The sequence below is a fragment of the Pteropus vampyrus genome, unplaced genomic scaffold (assembly GCF_000151845.1).
Source record: "Pteropus vampyrus isolate Shadow unplaced genomic scaffold, Pvam_2.0 Scaffold85, whole genome shotgun sequence".
NCBI classification, from domain to species: Eukaryota; Metazoa; Chordata; class Mammalia; order Chiroptera; family Pteropodidae; genus Pteropus; species Pteropus vampyrus.
In genome coordinates this window covers 6594035-6614690 of record NW_011888866.1, presented here as the reverse complement: position 1 = coordinate 6614690, position 20656 = coordinate 6594035, and the positions used below count along the sequence as shown (strand labels likewise).

The 20656-nt window shown below is 43.4% G+C and overlaps 1 protein-coding gene across 2 annotated transcripts in view; it reads left to right on the top strand.

Moving 5' to 3' along the window:
• CGNL1 (cingulin like 1) overlaps positions 1-20656 on the top strand; it is a 157327-nt gene that overhangs the window by 107929 nt on the left and 28742 nt on the right. For both annotated transcript variants that reach the window (XM_011363426.2, XM_011363427.2), the window contains 4 exons: positions 11798-12004; positions 12931-13035; positions 18266-18418; positions 19359-19529. In XM_011363426.2, coding sequence (XP_011361728.1) covers positions 11798-12004; positions 12931-13035; positions 18266-18418; positions 19359-19529 — 636 coding nt within the window. The remainder of the gene's footprint in view (positions 1-11797; positions 12005-12930; positions 13036-18265; positions 18419-19358; positions 19530-20656) is intronic.

The following is a 20656-nucleotide window of genomic DNA, read 5'->3' as shown; positions in this document are numbered from 1 at the left end:
GTCACTACAATCACTGCTGTTTCTTTAGTGCACACAGCACACCTGGTCACTTGCTACATACTTTACGTATTACCTTTAATCCTACCCTCTATCCCCTTTACCCCCCGAAATTGCCATTTCAGGAAACTGCAGCTGAGTAAAGGGAAATTGACTGGCCCAGAGTCATGTGGCTGAATGGTGGCAGAGTCAAGATTTGAACTCAAGTCTGCGTGACTCTGGAAGACTTGCTCTTTCCTTGTCACAGCCCCGCTGGCTCTTTGGGATGAAGCTCGTGATATATTCAGAGTTCGTAGTGGAATGGGCATACCTGCAAGTAATAGATCTTTCCACGATGTGATAGGCTAGGTCACACTGCAGTAACAAATAGCCCCAGATCACAGTAGCTTAACTAAGAAAAACTATTTCTTGCTCACATTACATTTCTCATGTGGGTCATGGCAGCATGTGGGTGGAGGTTGCTTTGCTCATTAGAGTCACTGGGGGACCCCCGCATCTGTGATTGTTGCAGCCGTGGAAGAGGCATATGGTGAATCACTGACTGGCTTGTACTTGGATATGACACAGGCTTGTACTTGGGTTTGATATGACACCTGTTATTTGCACTCACATTTCATTGGCCAGGGCGAGTCATATGGCCACATCTAACTTCAAGGAGGCAGGCAAGTACAATCATACATGTGCCTGGAGGAGAGAAGGACTGAAATATTTGGTGAGCGGCACTGAGGACCACCTTGGTGATTCGTGGGGGCCTCTTTTGTAGCTGCCCCCAACAGCTTTTAAAAAACTGTTGGGCCTTAGCCCTCAAGCAGTCGTGGGGCAGGTCTTTGATTAGGCCTGGTTACTCCATCCGTCTCCCTCTGTATCTCCCAGAATTTTGGAGGGGAGAAGGCGACATTTTGTTCTCCCTTCATTCAGAAACTGGAGGGACTAAGTGAGAGTCGTGCCAGCAGCCATGGCTGGGAAACAGTTGATCCAAGGGGACGGAGGCCAAAACGTCACCACGCCTCCTCCAAGCCTCTGTCTAGAAGGAAATCTGTGATTTAGGTTCTGTAACTTCTGGGTGGTACATACTAATTCCTTCCTGGACACTGTTTGCTATTTATATAGTGACTAGTGTTTTGACACTTGGCACTATTACCTTTCATTTTTCTCGATCCATGCAGTGAATGGATCCATAACACCACCCCTGTTTTTAAGAAAACAGAACTGCGATTCAGAGAAATTCTTGCTTGGACAAAAGCTCAGAGGGGTCGGGTGACCATACCTGGATTAGGACATTTTTATTTCTACCCCTTCTCCCTTCGCCCATCAGTTAGAGTTGGCCGCTGACCCCAGCAGGCCCTCAAGGAGGGGGCTGGAGACTGTGGGCTTTGCAGGAGCCCAGCCTGCTGAACTCTGTCCCAAGGAACAGCTAACGCCTTTGAAGGAAGAAATAAATAAAGGCCACCCTTGTTGTCTGTCTTAACTCTGGGGACTGGGAACCAGACTCAAAGCATGGTGAGAGTATTGGCTCAGCCTCTTGCCTGCCAACCATGTTGTCAGTTCGACTTTTCTTTCTCCACTTCCTGTGAGCATTGTTCCTGCAGCCATAGCGGTGGGGGTACACGTGGAAAAGTTGACAATTTTTTGCGTAGAAATTTGGTAGTCTAGGGGTGCAAAGAGGTGCTAATGAGTATGCTCATTGGATTGAGATTTTTTTGGTCTAAGCATGTCTGTTTAAAATTTTTAAATAGCATGATTTCTACAGCTTAGGGTTGATTTTTCTCATCATTTACGGAAATAGGGGAGCAGCAAAATGGGAAAGCTGAAGGATCAGCTTTCACAAGTAACAAGATTTCTGGGAAGGGAACAGTATAGAACTGTGGACTCTATTAGGACTTGTTGGCTTCCAGATTGAGCCTTTGGTTTATCTTGGAGGGGTCCCCACAACTCCTGAGTAGGCAATGCTCTGGAGAACCTGCTTGTTTATCTTCTGTCTTCGAAAATCCTGTTCAACCTGTTGGACATGTGTATGCTGACTACGAGCTGGTTTTAACCATTTGTAAAGCCATCTGGTCTGTCAGTGACAAAGTGAATCTGAGTGTCTCACTCCTGCCTTTATCCCCCCCACCCCAATATTTTCCTGGTGATGCAGGGCTCTAGACACATGCCATTGTCTGGGTGGAGTCCCTTCCGCCAGCCGGCAGCTCCTCGAAAGGCTAACTGCATGGTGGGGGATGTTGGGTTCTGTTAACAGAACTCTTACATGCTGTTCACAGATTAGCTTGGACTGAAGGCCATCATGGTGAAGGCAGTGGTAGCTTATAAATATGACATGAGGCTCTTTTTATCTGCTGAAAATGAGAGGACCATGGGAAACTGGGGAAAATTTTGTAAGATTTTTTTAAGGAGTGGTTTTAAAAAACAAAAACAAAAACAAATGAAAAAGCATAATTAAAAGTTTGTAACCCAGAGCTCTGTTTCAGAGAAGCCCCATGAAACTCAGTTTTTATGATACAATTGCATTCTTTTTAACCCTTTTAAATCAGTGTTCATGGACTGAAGTAGCTAAAGTCCCCAGTCGGCAGGTGTGGATCTTCCTTTAGTCTGGCTGACTGGGGAATTTTCCCAAACGATGCTGCCCCACTCAGAAGAACCTAGTAGCAAGAAGCAGAGATCACAGACAGAGATCTGAGTGCAAGTCCTAGTTATGCAACTTTTGGCTTTCTTCCCTTAATACATAGCTATCATTGATTAAGTTCTTACCGTGTGCCTGAAACATTGCTACACACTTAGCATGTCTCCATTCATTGTTAGAACAAGGCGGGGAAATCAAGGCTTAGAAACAAGTGGGGCCAGTTCAGATTGGCTAATGACAAGGCCTGAGGTCTTTTTCTTCTTTTGTTTTTATTGAGATAACATTCACGTAACATAAAATGCACCATTTTAAAATGTACGGTTTAGTGGTTTATATAATTCACAGTGTTGAGCAGCCATCACCACTGTTCAAGTCTAAAATATTAACCCTAAATGAAGTCCCTTACATCAAATGAAGTCCCACTTCCCCCATCCCTGGCAACCACTATTCTACTTTCTTTCTCTATGGATTTGCCTATTCTGGACATTTCATAGCAGTGGAATCATGTCAAGGCCTGAACTACTGAGTATGTTGCCTCTTGGGAAAATAACTTGAACTTTTTAGATGCAGAGTATTTTTATTGAAGGTATTTTTATTCCCACTGTGGGTGTCTATAGATTTGTTGCATGGCTTAAATGAGAACCTATGTCAAATATATTCTATGAGTAAGAATGAGGCATTTTATTAGCATAACTTTGGTCTTGGACCTATGTCTGAACTACAGAACACTCTGAGAGCAAACAATGCTGGTTTTTAACTATGGAAAGGGAAGTTTATTGACTTATTTCACAGAGATTATGAAGAAAACCAGTGATAATTTTTAACCTATGTAATCACCAAATTACTATAGGAAAAATTAGGTAATCGAATATAATTAAAAAGGGTATCTTTTATGTGGTTTTGTAAGCAGGAAAATCACCACTAGGGCAATGAAAAAAGCAATGTAAACAAAATCTTCATTAAGCACAATATGTTTAAACTTGCTGAGTTGTGGCAAGTTAGTGACTGCGGGGAAGAGAATGAGCCAGCAGTGCTTTGCGCTGCTCAATGGCAGGAAGTTGCCTGTCTTTAGATATGGTCCTCAACTCTAGATGCTGTGGCAGGGACACCGGTTAAAACGATCTGAGTTCAGCTGACAGCATTGGAAAATGACTTTGAGACATGATGTTACAGGAGTAAAACCTCGGGAACTTGTTGAATTCCATGATTGCCTACTGCTGCCCAGTTTCTTCAGCTTCACTCGTGAATCCCAGACTTTAGAGCTGGCAGGGACATTGAAATTAGCTAGACTGGCCATCTCATGTTACAGAGGAAGAAACTGAAGACAGGTAGAGGTTAAATGACTTACTTGAAGTGGTCATACTGTAAATTATTAGTAGAGTTTGGCCCAGGATCCACATCTTCTAACAAAAGGAAATTGAATATTGACCTCCACTCTTCTTGGTTTTAAAATCAACTCTTCCTTGAAAATACTTGGGATGTTGGTAATGAGTATCCTCTTCTACTTTGCCACATTTATTTCCATCTCTTCCATGCACTGCTCCCTTGCCAAAAACAAACACACAAACAAACAGACAAACACAAGTAAAAAGAGCTTATCAGTGAGAAGTCCAACTGTATAACCAATTCAGTTCTGAATTGCAAATATGTTAGAAAGGAATAGTGTTGGCATTTGGGAAATATAGTGAGGGGATTTTTGGAAACTCCGATGTCGCTCTTAGAGTAGGGCTTTGAAAAAGATGTTTTTCAATGGTTCAGCCCCTCTACTCGACTAAACAGTAAGCAGGCAGAGTCAGAAAGGAGGAAGGAAAAACCCATCACTATACATCAGTGGAGGGATTTTCGCTTTTTCAAGCTTTTGTATTTCTTTCTTTTTGGATTTTCTGACTCATTTAGAGCAAGTATTACCAATTACATTTTCTTTAAGGATGTGAATTGAGCTCAGAGGGATCAAGGGCTTGCATAGGTCGCAGTGTGAGCTGGCTGCAAAGCTTGCAGTAGCACCCAAGCTGCCTGACACCCAATCCCTGGCACCCAAAACCAAGGAGCGTAAAGGACTTGACATTCGGAGCCTGAGCTCGAACCTCTGCAGGAAGGCCCTGCGGTCGGAGCAGCCTCTCCTAAGAGCAGACCTCACTGGTCAAAGTGGGAGCCAGGGCTGGCATTATTGGCACCACCTGGAAGCTTGTTAGAACAAGAGTCCCTGCGCCTTCCTTCCTGAGAATGAGCATTTGTTTAATGAGATCTCATTAACGTGAGAAGCTCTCTGGCGTAGAGGCCTTATACACTGAAATTCACAGATGACTAGGGAAAGAGATGAAGTGAGCAGCTTATGACTAAAATATATGCTGTTTCTATTCCTAAAAAGTTTACTGTTGCTCAGGTGAAGGGGAAGTAGAAGACACAATACAGGGGACCCGGTTCTCCACACATTGGGAATGAGAAAGGCACTCATTATTTGTGACCCAGGTCCTCCCTGTAGAAATGAAAGTGGATGTCCACAGCTGCGATGATGACAAGGTAGTCACCTCCCAGCAGGTGACCTGACCTAGGGGACTCCTTGGGTACCCATCAGCTGAGATCTTGCAGCCTCCACACACTGGAGTGTGGGGGTGGCCAGTGGCATGGAACTGACAAACCTACATTCCATTCCCTGGACTCTGGGCCTCCACGCCTCAGCTGTTTTCACTCATTCAGCAAAAAAGGGAGACAGAAAAGAAACAAAAGCCAGCTCCGGCGGAAGCTTTGTTAATTAGTAAGACCCGATGTGTCTGTGTGTTGGGTATGTACTAGGACAAGCCAGGAGAGCCTTGTCCTGTGAGGTTATCTGTTATCCATCAGGAGTGAACCTGTCCAAGGTGTCAGGTCTGTGCTCCTCTAAGGAAGGCATGTCAGTGCTTTTGGACCAGGAAAAACCCACAGACGTGGCCAAGTGTGGCGCTATTTGGGAGTTTTCTCTTTGTCATGGATAAAAGTTTCCCGTGGCCCCAAGGGGCAGTGTGAACATTTCTAAATGTGGGTGGGTGTTAACTCATGAAAATGGGTCAGTTTATAAGCAGGTCATTATTTGCAATGAATGATGGTACTTGACAAAGACTGCAATTTTGTTTTTTTGTGTGTGTGTGATAGATACAATTATATATTCCTCCCCCCACCCTCTTTTGAATCAGTAATTGGAGCATATGGTTAAAAGTCAACTATTTTACAAGTAGTGGAAATTTAGCAATTCAGCATGTTGAAACATGTTGTTTGTCTGTTTTGGAGGAATTTTCTTAGTTGCCATCAGTTTACCAGACCATCTTCGAATGGGAAATGGGGCTAAAGTTTTAATGAATTAGCCAACGAAGAAACCTGATTCACCCTTGAAATAATAAAGGGGTCATCTAATTGGTGTGGTGCAGTTTCCTTGGAGAGACTGTTCGAAGATCTCGATTCTCTGTTTTGAGAAATCTGGGCCTGATATTTAGCTGGTAAAGATGTGCAGATTGTCATCTGAAGCCAAGTTCGAGGATTTAGAACCACAGTGGGTAAGCTGTGCAAAGTCTTGGCCTTTTGGGAAGCATACAGGTTTCACTGCACTGGAATAATAACAGCTACTGCAAGAACTGTCTCCTCATTTAACTAGATATTTCCAATAGTGTACGAGCTGGGTAACTCCCCCCACCCTTTTACAAATGAGGAAACTAAGGTTCTGCGAGGCCAGGCCAAGCAAAAGGCCCCAGAAAGAGGCACAGCTTGGATTTGAGACTACTTTTTCCTCTAGACACTGTTGGATATGCATTTTTAGAATTAAAAGTGAGAATTCCATTCTCGAGATGATTTATGTCTGTGTTACTTGGGCTGGTGTTTGTGTACGTGTCTTGGGAGGGTGGGGAGGAGAGCGCTTGGCAAAGCTACAGGTTAGAAGTGGCGCATCTTCCCAGAACACCAGTGACACAGTCTGGTGATATAAAAAGACACGGAATAGAATGAAAAATGTTATGGTGTTGAATGCAAAATGTACATGCATTTTTGATGGAAAAATTCAGGCCTCTAAGGCAGTTCTTTATAGTCTCTTGGGTGTCTATCATCACCCCACATTGGACTTTTCTGCCTTAGGGTTACTTGGGTGGAAAATTTGGAGAGTCACTCATGCAAGTGCAAGTCCAAGTCCAAGGCCATCTGGGCCCTTGTCCACTCTCCCAGCTATATGTGGTGAAAAGGAATTTCTTAACTATGTAAACTAGCGTGGGAGAGTTGGCGCCATGCTCTGTTTGTACAGCTGCCCCCTAGGCTCCAGCACTGCTATCTTTCAGGGCCCGGAAGGATCTCTAGAGGCTGGCGGAGATGAGAACTGGGCTGCAAAGGTGGTTGTCTTCCAAGTGCCTGTGGCTATTGATAGTCAATTCTTTTCAAAGAAAATGTATATTTAAAAAATTTAATACCCGTTGAATTCCCATAGTTCAAAAATCAAAAGTTACAAGAGGATTTGTGAAGGAATATTTTCCTCTGCTTCTTTCCGTAACTCCAATCCATTCCTCACTGCCAGTCAGTGTACCAGTTTCTTGTGTAGTCAAGTGCATACATATTTATCTTCTATACCTTCTTATACGAACAGAAGCATGCCATGTGTTCTATTCTGTTCCTTGCATTATCCTCACTTTCTTGTTCCTTTTTTCCCCCCCTAACTGCACAGGATATCATTGAATTGATGTAACTCATTCAACAAATGACTTATTGTCAATGAGTCATTTTCAGTCTTTTGCTATTATAGTGCTACAATTAATAATCTTGTTTATATGTCATTTTGCACATATAGGAGAAGGGTTCGAGGAGAAGTTGCTTGAGGAGAAGTTGCTAGGTCAAAGGGCATGTACATTTTCATTTTGATCAATGCTATCAAATTGCCCTCCTGGAGCTCAAACCAATGTCGAGCCCCACTAGCAGTGGATGGGAGAACCTGCTTCTTTAGACCACCCACATGTCGCGTTATATAGCCTTTTGACCTTGGCTGTCTGACAGGTGAAGAAATGATTTCACTGCAATTTTAGGGGATGGTCTGATCTTGAAAAACGATGGAACAGCACATCTGCTAGTTTTGCCTTTGTGGTGATGACCTAGCATGGTGTTTTCAACCTTTTGGGATGGCAGAGAATTGGAGTTGATTTTTGCTAACTATTTATGACTGCCTGTATGAATGAATAATATTACAAAGCAAATTGACTTAATCCTTTTAAAAATAGATATTGCACAGGTGTTGTGACATGCTGAAGGAATTGTTAGAAACTGTGTGCTCTTTGGTTTTATTTATGATGGAACCTCCTCTCTAATCTTGTTTTGACACATAGGACTTAAGATCAAAGAATCACTGAAATGTTGTTCCAGCAGCTTAAGTGAGGTGTGAGCAGTATTTGTCCCGAGTAATCTTCTCTCAGTAGATTTTTGCCAGTTCTGGTCTTGGAGGAGTTCTGCTACCTTTGCCACACTCATGAGACACAAACGTAAGCATCTGGGGAAGATGATGCATAGATCAAAGTCCAGAGGTGGAGGGCTTTTGGAAACCCTTCTGACCAGTTTTCTTTTCACTGGGAAGTCGTAGAGAAGAATTTGTATGTAAGACTTGCCTTGAACAAAGGAATATGGTTTTTAGTTTTTTTAGATTCCAGGACTGCTGCAGATGAATTAGATATGGTTCCCGAAAAAAGAAGTTTGTCTTATGGGCTTTATGTAAAATAGTAGATGAGTGTGTGTGGCAATGTGGGGACAGGGAAGGGGTTCTGGGAAGGTTTTCTAACCGAGATTTAAGTTAATTTATTTGTGTACATAATGTGGTCTACCACACTATGAAGACATAGAGAAAAATATCACTTTTCAAACAGTCAAAACAGAACTAAGTATCTCAACACATTCAAGCTCCCTAGAGTTGTACTCACTCGACCTGTGAAACTGGAAGCTGGGGTTGGAGCAGACCCCTGCCGGCCATAAGCTGGGTGATCAGTTTGCCTGGTCATTCCTTCCAGCAGGTAAAATCTCAGAACTCAGAATGTGCCCCACAACTTGCAAAAAGAGAAAATATCAAGTTCTAAACATCAAAACACAGTGCAAACTCCTTTATCTAGCACGTCAGGATGCCAGTGAGGCTTTAATCCAGATTAAACCAGATTCGGTTTTCAGTGTCCTTGTTCTTCCTGAGATTTCTGGGTGAACGTACGAGCGTTGGCCGTGCACGTGAGTGTTCTCCACTTTACCAACAGATTTAGGTAGCAATCCCTAGTCTCTCCTTCCTCTCACTGGTGCATCTGCAGACCTCAGACCACTGTGGCAAATGTGTCACCTCTCCTCTCAGTCCCAACTTCACCTGAATGTCCCCTCTGCCTGTTTTTCCTTTTTTTTTTTTTAAAAAAATCAGCAGTGTTGAGAATACAATTCACATATCATATAAAATTCTGCTGTGTAAAGTGCACAATACAATGGTTTTTATGTTCACAGAGTGTGCAGCCATCACTACAGTCACTTTTGGTGTATTTTCATCACCTGAAAAAAAACCCTTGTAACCTCGAGCTGTCATCTCCCAATCCTCCTGTCCCCTCTCATCCCTAAGCAACCACTAAGCTACTTTCCAACTCTAGATTTGCTTCTTCTGGATATTTCACATAAATGTCAACCTGTGACCTTTTGTGAATGGCTTTTTTCCATGTAACATAATGTTTTCAAGCTTTATGCACCTTGCAGTATGTATCAGTACTTCATTCCTTTTTAGGCCCTCCGAATATTCCATTGTGTAGATATACCACATTTTGTTTATCCATTCACCAGTTGGTGGACATTTGGGTTGTTTCCATTTTTTTGGGTCTCATGAATAATGCTGCTGTAAAGGTTTTGTGTGGCCATATGTTTTCATTTCTCTTAGGTATATACTTAGACATGGAAGTGCTCTGTTTATGATAACTTTGTTTAACATTTGAGGAACCGCCAACTGTTTTCCAAAGTGGTTATACCATTTTACTTTCCCATCAGTTTCTCCACGTCGTTGTCCCCAATACTTGCTATTATCTGTCTTCATAATTAACACCGTCCTAGTGGGTGTGAAGTGGCACCTCATTATGGCTTTGATTTGCATTTCCCTACTAACTAGATGTCGAACATATTTTCATGCATTTATTGGACTTCTGTTATCTTCTTTGGAAAAATTTCCGTTTTCTCAGACACCTTTGCCCAATTTTTAATTAGCTTATTTATCTTTTTATTATTTGAGTTGAGGAATTCTTTATATATTCTAGATATAAGTCCTTTATCATGTATATGATTTATAAATATTTCCTCTCTCTGTGTTATCTTTTCACTTTCTTGATAGTATCGATTGCAGCACAAAAGTTTTAAACTTTTGATTAAGTCTAATTTATCCATCTTTTCTTTTGTCACTTGTGCTTTTGGAATTTTGTCAGAATCCTTTGTCTAACCCGGTCACAGATATTTACCCTTATATTTCCTTTTAAGGGTTTTATAGTTTTAGATCTTACCATTAGGTCTACGATTCATTTTGAGTTACTTTTTTTGTATGGTGTAAGGAAGGGGTCTGATTTCTTTCTTTTGCGTGGGATATCCAGTTGTCCCAGCAGGATTTGTTGAAGACTATGTTTTCCCCGTTGAATTATCTTGGCACCCTTGTTGAGAATCAGTTGACTGTAAATGTTAGGTATATTTCTAGACTCCCAATTCTATTTCATCGAACTATAAGTGTGCCCTTATGCCAGTACCACATGCTCTTGATAACCGTAGCTTTGTAGACTCTTATCTTCTAATGGGAAAGTTAAGGTAGGAATGGGCAATCTAGACGTTTTCTTTCCCTGATCTGACTAGTTATTGGATTCTTTAGATCTCTCTTCAAGCTTTCAGCCACACTTTATTTCTTCTCATTTGTCTTGTTGATTTCAGTAGGAGATGAAATCCAAGCAGTCCTGAGAAATCCCAGCTGTTGGGCCCTTTAGTTTCCTCCATGTAATATCTGCATTCAGACTCAGTAGCTTGGCTCCGAAAGGCTTCCCAGATGTATGGAATTAAACTTTGGGCCATGAAAAGATGTTCTGGTTTCTGAAACTCTCAAATTGGTTAAGTTCAGGATAATAGAGCTTACTGTACTGTTAAAAGATTTAAAAATCATTCTGAACGGCAACGCAAGCGAGCAAGCAATTCTGGCAGATAGCTCTCCCAGGTGGGCTGCGACATAGTCTTCAAAGCCAAACCTTGCCCTCGCTGGGCCTTCCTTTCCTTGCAGGCATCTGCAGCACTGTTCCATGAGCATTCGATTTGCTGATATTGGCATCATTGTAGTAGTAGAGATATGGAAGGCGAGAGATCTGCCTGAAGAGGTGGAATTCTGGACAAGGCCACTTATCATCACGTCGAGTTACTGAGCCAAAAAATAAAAATCCCACGTGGTATCGGAATTAACAATAACCGCCCTGTAATTGTTGACATTCCTTTATCTTAGGAATTGTGTTTAGCACCAGCTTATTTGAGATGATAGTGCCTGGAGCTTACACAATGAATTATATCATAATTTAAGCAAATCTTAATTTGCTTTTAGTATTGGACATTAGAAAATATCTATACCCAGAAACTGTCCTCCATCAAGAGCCCTGCACATGGCGAAGGGTCAGGGGAGTGAACTCACCAGAAGGCAGTGGTTGTCAGAACAGGTTCTGTATTCCGTCTGCCTGAATGCATGTCCTCCTGAGCGAATGTGGCTAAGGTTCCTTAATCTACCCAAGTCTCAGTTTCTTTGTTTTTAAAATAGTGATAAGAGTAGTACCCACCTCCTAGAGTTGTTAAAAGGTTGAAATTCCATGTCAAGATTTAACCCAGGTGAAGGTTGACAAACTTTTTCTGTAAAGAGCCAGATTAGTAAATATGCTAGGCTTTGTGACACCGTAGGCCTTGTGGTCTTGGCCATAACTCCTCACTCTGCTGCTATAGCACAAAAGCAGCCATAGACAGTGTGCCCGTGAACGGGTGTGGCGGTGTTCCAGGAACACTATTTTTAATAGCAGATGGCGGACCGGACTTGGCCTACAGGCTTTCGTATGCCGACTCCTGGCTTAGCATTGTGCCTGGCACATCGTGGTTTTTTTTTTATATAAATGTCAACCATCCTTAAAGCTGGAGACTGCCCCTTGACACTGGTTCCCGTGTTTTTAACAGAATGTCGAGGTCTTGGCCAGTCGGAACAACACTTCGGTGCAAACCCAGGTGGGGGCCGAAATGCGCGTGAAGGCTCTGCAGGAGGAGAATGAGAAGCTGCAGAGAAGCCTTGGAGAGCTGGAGCGGAGTGTTGCTCGGCTTCAGAGGCAGGTTGCTGACATGAAAGGCGATGAAGCCAAAGCGAAGGAAACTCTCAAAAAATATGAGGTAAGGCTCATTGGGCCACACACCCAGCTTTGACAGCTGCTGATCCTTCTTTCCTCTGTGAGGGGTTTCAGAAGTGGGAAGGGATTCATTATTATAATTTAGTAGGAAAGGTCAGAGCAATAGTGAATATGCTCTCTCTGAAAACCATTCCTTTTGTTTCTCTGCAAATAGTACGAATGGGAGATAAGCTTCCAAAGAGGCTGGGCACAGGGCTGATGAAGTCAGGGAGGGAAACACAGGCGTAGGCACGGGAATCCCTACTCACCCAAATATTAGACACACTTAACTTTTGACACTGAGCAGGGGCCTCCACGTGCCTGAAAAGGCCATCTCAACACCACCATCAGATCAGGCCCATTCTCACTCACGACCGTTTATTCTTTTGTAACACATAGTTGATGGTTTTTGAAGTCACACAAGTGTTAACAAACTGAGTCTCTGGTTTGCCAGGTCTCTAGAAGCAGGAGACTGTTTGCAAGAGACAGGACCAAATAGCTGTGAGAAATGCCACCCGACAATAAAAGAAGGGACAAAAGAAATGTAAAGGGAGATGTGTGCCAACAGAGGTTCCCCAAATGGTCATCCATCAGACTCGCCTGGAAGCCTTTTCCAAAACTCCGTGTGTCTGAGTCCATTTAGAACCTGCTGTTTCTGAAGCTCTCAGGGATGAAGCTAGAAATTTGTATTTTCAAAAAACCATCCCAAGTGATTCAGACGTTCACATCTGGCTAAGTATAGCGCTGCAGACAGGCACACACATCCGAGAACATGGCTGTTGTGTGCCATCTTGGGCCCATGGCAGGCTTGCTGTGACCACAGCACAGCCTATGTCTGTGGCTGTCTCCTTCGTTCCTTTCATACCACCAAGTCAACTTCATAAGCACAGCACGCATTTGAGTGCACACTGACCCTATGTTTCATTGTAGGGGGAAATTCGGCAATTAGAGGAGGCCCTAGTGCGTGTAAGGAAGGAAGAAAAAGAAGCCACGTCAATCAGAAGAACCCTGGAGAGTGAGCTAGAAGATGCTCAGGTAAATGCTAAGGGCTGTCATCTTTATTCCTCACACAGGAAGCCTGAAAAGCAAAATCGGAGGGACATGTACAGATTGTCATTGGTCCTCTTCTTCCAGATAGCTCCTTCATAATAATAACCACTCCAACTTCAAACTGTGCATCTAGACCAGTGGTTCTTAACTGGGGGACATTTGGCAATGTCTGGAGACATTTTCAGTTATCACAACAGAGATGCTACTGTCTGGTGCAGGGGTCCCCAGCCAGTACTGGTCCATGGCCTGTTAGGAACCAGGCAGCACAGCAGGAGGTGAGTGGTGAGCAAGTGAAGGAAGTTTCATTTGTATTTACAACTGCTCCCCAGGGCTCCACCTCAGATCATCAGGCATTAGATTCTACCTATGCTACCAATAGTAGCATTGGTCCCTGGCGCCAAAAAATTTGGGAACTGCTGATCTAGTGGGTAAAGGCCAAGGATGCTGCTAAACATCCTACAAAGCACAGGACAGCACCCACAGCAGTGAATTACCTGGCCTCAAATGCTGGCTGTGAGATTGAGAAATCCTGGCCTAGACATTAAAGGGCTTGACAGTTTTCCAAAGATAAAGTATGAATTGTGTAAGAAGGGTGGCAGGATTGGTCCCCAAGGCAGTGTGGAGTCAGCTGTCTGACAGAAGCCAATTTCCTTTCTCCTCTGGGCAAATATACTCCTGAGAGTGCAGTCCTTCAAGATGGCTTTTAAAAGGAGCAGGAGGAAGTTGTTTCCTTAAAACTAGATAGCCATCTCTATTCAAAGTCAGTAGATTCTTAGAAAATTAGATTTTTCCCATTTGAAGGTTAGAAAGCCTGTGTGAAGTACATTCTAAAAAAAAAAAAAAAAAGTCTGCACTGAAGTTCTAAATTGACTTTGCACAGTGACCTCCCCATGATCTAGGTATGTCCTTCCTTGTACCTGCTCTCAGGTTTTTAAAGAGCCAGCACCAAGCATCCCTCAGGCGTGTTTCTGAGGAGGTGAAAGTGGGTGTTTTTGAGCAGTTGTGGAAGAGAAGGTTGTTAAAGTTTTCCATTAGGACCTTGAGGGTATGTGGGGGAGGGGGCACATGAACCGTGGTAAGAGCTGACAGGCAGTCAGGATTCAGATTCCTGAAGGCCTAATGGCAGCTTTCCTTTCAATAGAGGCTTCCGCTCCTGAGGAGTAGAGGAGAGGAGCCTGAGTGTAGTAGGATTCAGTCAGGGACCCCTTAGCCCCTCAGCGGTCTCCATATTCTCTCTGGCTTTGGACAGAGACCTTGTTTTTGCACACAGTAAAGCCCCGTCTTTTTCTGAGTTTGGTGTCTGTTCTCTCTCTCTTCTCTCTTCTCCTCTCCCTCCCTCCCTCTCTCTCTCTCTCTCCCTCCCTCCCTCTCCCGCACCCTCCCTCCCTTTAGTCCATCTTTGTTACAGACTCTTGTTGGGTTGGTTTTGTGTGGATGGCAACTTCACTGTGCTGCTCTTTAAGGCTTGTGACGGCTGCAACCCAGCTGCCAAAGTGTGAGGTTTAAATCTGTGAGCTAGTGGGGGATAGAAAGAGAGGAAAAACATTTGTACTCTACAGGGACAAAAATCTGCACCTTCAAGTCACGTCTACACGGAGCGCTGGGGGCAGCTATTATAGCCTCTCAATTTTCATCGTCCTTTGGTAAAACCAGAAAGTTTCACACATAAGGAAGTAGTTCACCAGCTGTGAATCCAGGCCCACAGTTACTTCTGGAGAGAGAACAGATGAGGGCCTCAGGGCCTAAAGATCTTAATGTAATCCCCACCCCACCTCCGGATCTCCGTCCCTGCCCTGGAAATTATCCCTCACGTGTTACTTTTGTTCAGGCCTGCTTTCCAGCAGTGTTGAGACGTAAGAGTGCTTCGCGCAGTGTGTGGCCATGCTAACCACCGCAACACAATCTGGCAAGAATTTAAAAAGGGCCCAGCATCTCACCATCATTATCTGAATTATGTGGCCTCAAAATTAGTGCCATCAGAAGTGCACCATAACCCTGACCCTAAAATACTTTGTTTTCTCTAAAATCTGGGACCAGATAGTCACCTCCTTTAGTTCGATACCTCTTTCTGCGTGCTTCTCTTCCCAAATCTGGCAACTGAATAGGAGCTTAACTCTAGGAGGAAGAGGAAAGAGTAACTTTTTTTTTCACACGAGCATTTTACATTTCAAAATCTTTGTGCCTTTAGCAATCTTTTGCATCTTCATGTATGATAAATGTAGTTCTTTACATAGTAGCTGAAGACCAAGTAAACTTAGGTCGGATTTATTATGACTCAGTCAGAAAGTCGCAAAGGGTCCCAAAGATGTTATTTTTGGTTTGCTCGATCCCTAGCACTTGGTTTAGGACTGTGCTGCTTTGTAGATCAATTTGAACTGCATTTAAGGCAGAGATGTCCATGATTCCCTTGAGAAACAGCTTCTGCATTGGGAAAGTGAAGGAACCTTTTCCGGAGAAGGCACAGTTCTTTCCTTCAGGGAGGGGTAATGGTATATACTCTGTGTGCCTTCACCTTCCCTCCAACTGGACTTCTGTGTATTGAGACAAGAGAATTAAAGAGCCCCAGTGCTTTCACTGTTGCAGTCCATGGCTCCTGTGTGGCTAAGGCTCTGATAAGACCAGCTTCCTTCTGATCAAGCCTCTCTTTCCTTAAGCCCATAGGCTCACCTGCCACTTGGATGAATTGGGGCCTTACTCATATGGTAAAAGGCTCTGCACCCATTGACAGGTCATGGTCCCCAAGCTCAAGTACTCATTATACATCTACCAACTTTGTTGTTTGGATTCTGCAACTCGATGAATTTTTCCCCCCCCCATTTTTGTCCCAATATTAGTGGGCTTGTATTGCTGGTTTTGGAAATATAGTCATAGTGGCTATAGAGCATTTCACACCTAACCGCTAAATGCAAAGTTACCAGCTTTGCTTTTCATGTGATTTCGGGACATGTTTTCTCAGCAGTGACTAATTGGAAGATATGTCTTGAATAGCTGAAAAGGCTAAACAGCATTTCTAAACTTTAGAGTATATTAGAAGTATCTGGTTAATTTCAAATGCTATTTTGTGGGTCCCACTCTAAGAAAAATTATGATTTCATCAGAGAGGGCTAGAATCTGCATTTTAAGTAAGGAGTACTTCCCCCTTGCCTGATGATTCTGATATAAGAAGTCTTTGGACCACTTTTGAGGATAGGTATTAATTTTTACCCACTGAGTTTTTATAGTGTGCCTAACAGTGAATCTGAGCTATGAGACATACCCACATAGGAAATCTATTTCTCACCTTTACAGATCATACTGCCCTGTAAGAGAGGCAAGCATACAAGAAATACTTTAAAAATAATTTAGCAAAACTGTACTTCTAGGCAAATGTGTGTGTGTTGAGAGGGTGGGGGTTGGTGGTGTTGGTTGGGCGCCAGGCCCAGAGTGGGTAAGTCTGTGCTGTCTCCGGTGGCACCGGTGAGCAGGGCCAGGCTAGGAGCCCTGCCCGAGCCAAGGGTGAAGCTGAAATGCACACACCACATGGAGAATGAATGGAGCTGGGTCTGGCTTGTCTGCTGGCTGGGAGCCCCTGGGATTGGGATTCAAGAGGAAGAGAAAGAGAGGCTGGGGGATCAGTAGGGGCAGGGGTTGAGTTCAATCCTGAAATTTCTATGGGAAGCCATTGGTCTCCCTCTGTATTTGTGGTGTTGTTTTTCAAGAATTTACATTTTGAGATACATGTTTCTGAGACTTTTCTCCCACACAATAGAACCATACATCGCTTACCTTACTTTAGGGGCTCCCCTTTGCCCGCAACACTACTAAATCAACCACAGACAAATCCTAGGCATTGACCCTGTCTCTGAGGTGTGCTCAGCCTGGGCTGTGGTGGGAAGAACTCCTGCTAATTGTCTCACACCGATCTTCTGATTACCTACCTTTTACCACCTTCTTTTCCTAAACCGCTTTTGTTGACCTTGGTTCCCCACAGCAGTTAACTTCAGCCACTTGGCTGGGTCAGCTGGTTCACCCAGTGCTGCCAGCAACCAGTTCCTCAGAGCAGAGGGGCAGGAGGGCCTCTGAGGGGGTGGCTTTTTGGCCCCAGGCCACGTGGTTGGCCAGCAGAGCTGTTTGTTAACCCTGCAAACCAGGTGTGCCTAAAGTGATTTGGGAGTGTTTTCAAGAAGCCAGAGTTACTACTTGTGACAGGAGCTGTAAACTGTTAAGCACTGTACAAATATAAACCATCGTCCTTATCCAGCCTCAGCAGGGACACGGACCGAGTTCGTCCTAAGCAGTACCTGCACTAACTCACACTCAGCTCCCAACACCTGACATTTTCTAGATGACCCAGCCCATGTTTGAGTCCTGCTGCCCCATTCTGAGCTGAGCCCCTTCTTGATAATCTCACACCAGTGGTCTTCATACAGCCATTTAAAGAAACCACTGTAACCTTCCAAAGATATTTTAGGATTTTATTTTAGAATTTCATGTTTTTTTACCTAAAGGACGTCAGTCTAAATGACATGAGAGCTCCAGGGGGACCCAGGGAAAATATTGCATCCAGGATGGTTGCATTTTATAGTAAGTGCTAGTACTTGGTGCTAATTCATCAAATAACCACTCATATGCACATTTTTGACTAGTGTCTCTTCCATTTAACATCTTTTACTCATCGAGTTTATCAACCTGTGGATTGCCAAATTCATTTTCTTCTGTGTCTGAGTTCAACCCCAACCCATGGGACAGTGCTCTCTATCCATATAGATACCATTTTAGCTATTTTAACAATAAGACTCATCTGCATAGCAGAGCAAATTCTAGGATATTGGGTGCAATGGTGTATATCACAGGATGTAAATGGTGTATATCACAGGATATTACATCACAGGATGTAAACTGCTACGTAGGTTTAGGTTGGTCTCATGTGTAACTTTACCTCAGATTTGCGGACACTCTCCTAAATCGCCACCTGCCGAAGCCTTGGCCATTTTCTGTCTTTCTGTAACATACCCTTTGTCTGCCCCTGTAAGTTTTTGGTTAAGTTACCCTTGTATTTTGGACCCAGAATTTCAGAAGCAACAATGCCCTTGTGTCTCTGGGCTTTATTTTGATCCTTTTCCTTATCGCCGATGTAACAGGTCCGATTGCTTTGTGTTGTGGCTGTGAAATTGCCTGTTCCTGCGGCTGACCTGGTAGGTAGATGACAGCACTGTCCTTTCCCTGCCATCTGCAGAGACAACTGAGTCATGTCACCCAGGAGCAGAAGCAGTTGTCTGAGAAGCTAAAAGATGAGACGGAGCAGAAGGAACAGTTAAGGAGACTGAAGAATGAAATGGAGAACGAACGATGGCATCTTGACAAGACCATTGAGAAACTGCAGAAGGAGGTGAGGGAGCCGGAGTGGGGAGGGAGCACAAGGAGGAGAGGATGTGGGGCAGACCTGCCCTGGGTTGGGCCCCTGCCCCCTCTGAGGACCTGATGGAAGCTAAGGAAACCTGTAGTTATATCTAAGCACCAATCTGTCGGCGGTTTACAGATTTCCTAAAGCAGCTCTTTAGACCTGTTGAGAATCCCAGATACAGCGAAAGTGGCCTAGAATGTGCCAAGACCCTCTGGATTCCAGGCCCAGCTCCCCAACAGTTACCTGAAGAAACCTGGCATGTAAATGCAGACTTAATTGTAACCTGAATCAGAGCCTCTGCATTTGAGCAAAATATGTGCCTTTGCACTCAGCTCTCTTGTCCAGGCGGGTGAAAGGCAGTCGCATAGCCCAGTGGTTGCTGCTCCTCTGTGCACCTCTGCCCTAAAATTCCCAGAAGGGAAAAGGCTCAAAGCCGATAGGCTCCTTGGATTCTAGCAGCTGACACAGGTGCCTGCCATTTTCTGACACCTGCTATTAGCCAGTCACTTTACTAGGTATTCTATATCTAATTGAAATCTATCTCTGTGTGTGTATTGTTTTCATTCTGACAACAACCCTGCAAGGTAGATATTATGATTTCAGTATTTGTAATGAGGACACCACTGAGGCCTAGAAAGGTAAGTACATGCCCAGGTCATATAGCTGGTATGTGGCCAAGCAAAGATATGACCCCAGCTATGTATCTGGCTCCAAAGGACATAGTTGTTCATTCCTCCATGCTGTTTCCCAGTTAGAGATGACTAAACCTGGGCAGCTTATGACCACACACTTTGCAAAGTCTTTGGGGAGGTTGTAGAAGAAGGAAAAGGAGATGTGTGACATGTTTACATGGGACCCAAACCTAGCTCCTTGGCCCCAGATAGAGCATCACAGGGTGGGCTCACACCTGTATCACTTCTTCCAGATGGCTGACATTGTCGAGGTGTCCCGCACATCAGCACTGGAGCTCCAGAACCAGCTGGATGAGTACAAGGAGAAAAATCGGAGGGAGTTTGCAGAAATGCAAAGGCAATTGAAAGAGAAAACCCTGGAGGCAGAAAAGTCCCGTCTGACTGCCATGAAAATGCAGGAGGAGGTAATACCTGGCCAGATCATTCCTGGTTCCCCCCTTACTCAAAGTATCCTTCCAGACTGCTGTGAAACTCTTCGAGGAGAAACTTGGGTAGATTCTTAAGAGAGTGTTTGTGTTTGATTCCTGGGTCTTAGCACTCAAGATGATTACATGGGGCAAATGGCATTCTAAGACACAAAGGACCCACGAACTCTGAGATGAAATTGACAGAACTTTAAGTTGACTGTTTTCTTGATTAATCCAGGATTTTTGGCTTAAAAAGTTAAGCTGCCATATATGGAACACCAGTGGTGTGCCTAGCTGTGTCCAGATGATTTATATCTATTCATATTTTCATTTAATCCTAGAATAGGGATTATAGTAACCATGGATTTTTTTTCCTCATTCATTTAGAAAATATAGACTTTTACTGGAGTGGGAATGGTGGACAAGAGTTTCAGAACAACAGTATTGGAGACAAAAAGAAATCTTCAGGAATTTATGAATATCGAAATTATTAAAACATATTCTTGGGTTTATATTGAAGAATAATAGAACAAAGTAGCCTAAATGTTAGCTTCCTTCAGTCTTGACTTTTAAAGAACTGAGAAAAATAAAGGGAGTGGTTCTGATTCTTTTAATGGAAAACTGAAGCCTCTAAAATGCAAATACAGTGGATGCTGATTTCTAGCATCCATCTTGCCAGCTGGATAACCTTGAGCACATTACCCCAATTTTCCGAGCATCCGTTTCTACCTCTTTAAAAACATACAAAATAATAATGATTTAATAATTAAATGAGATAACATTCAGGACTTTATAGCAGAGGATCTGTGGGTCTGTATATTCTGGACACTAATGTTATGGTTTTGTTTTTGTTTTTAAAGGCTTACTTTTTATCATAAGCAGTGCCAAGAGCACCTAAGATTCTACAAGAAAACAAGTTTTTCTTAAAAATAAAACAAACTTTTAATATCTTTGATGATCAAAGAAAAGTCGCCCATGAGTCAGTGTTGCAGCAATGAAAGAACAATGGCTATTTATTACAGACTTCTAGAACAGCTCTTAAAGGACCTTGATAACAGATCCCTTCTGGTTAAAAACTGAAATTAGCCTATTGATATCACAGTTCTCTTGGCATAAAAAAAAAA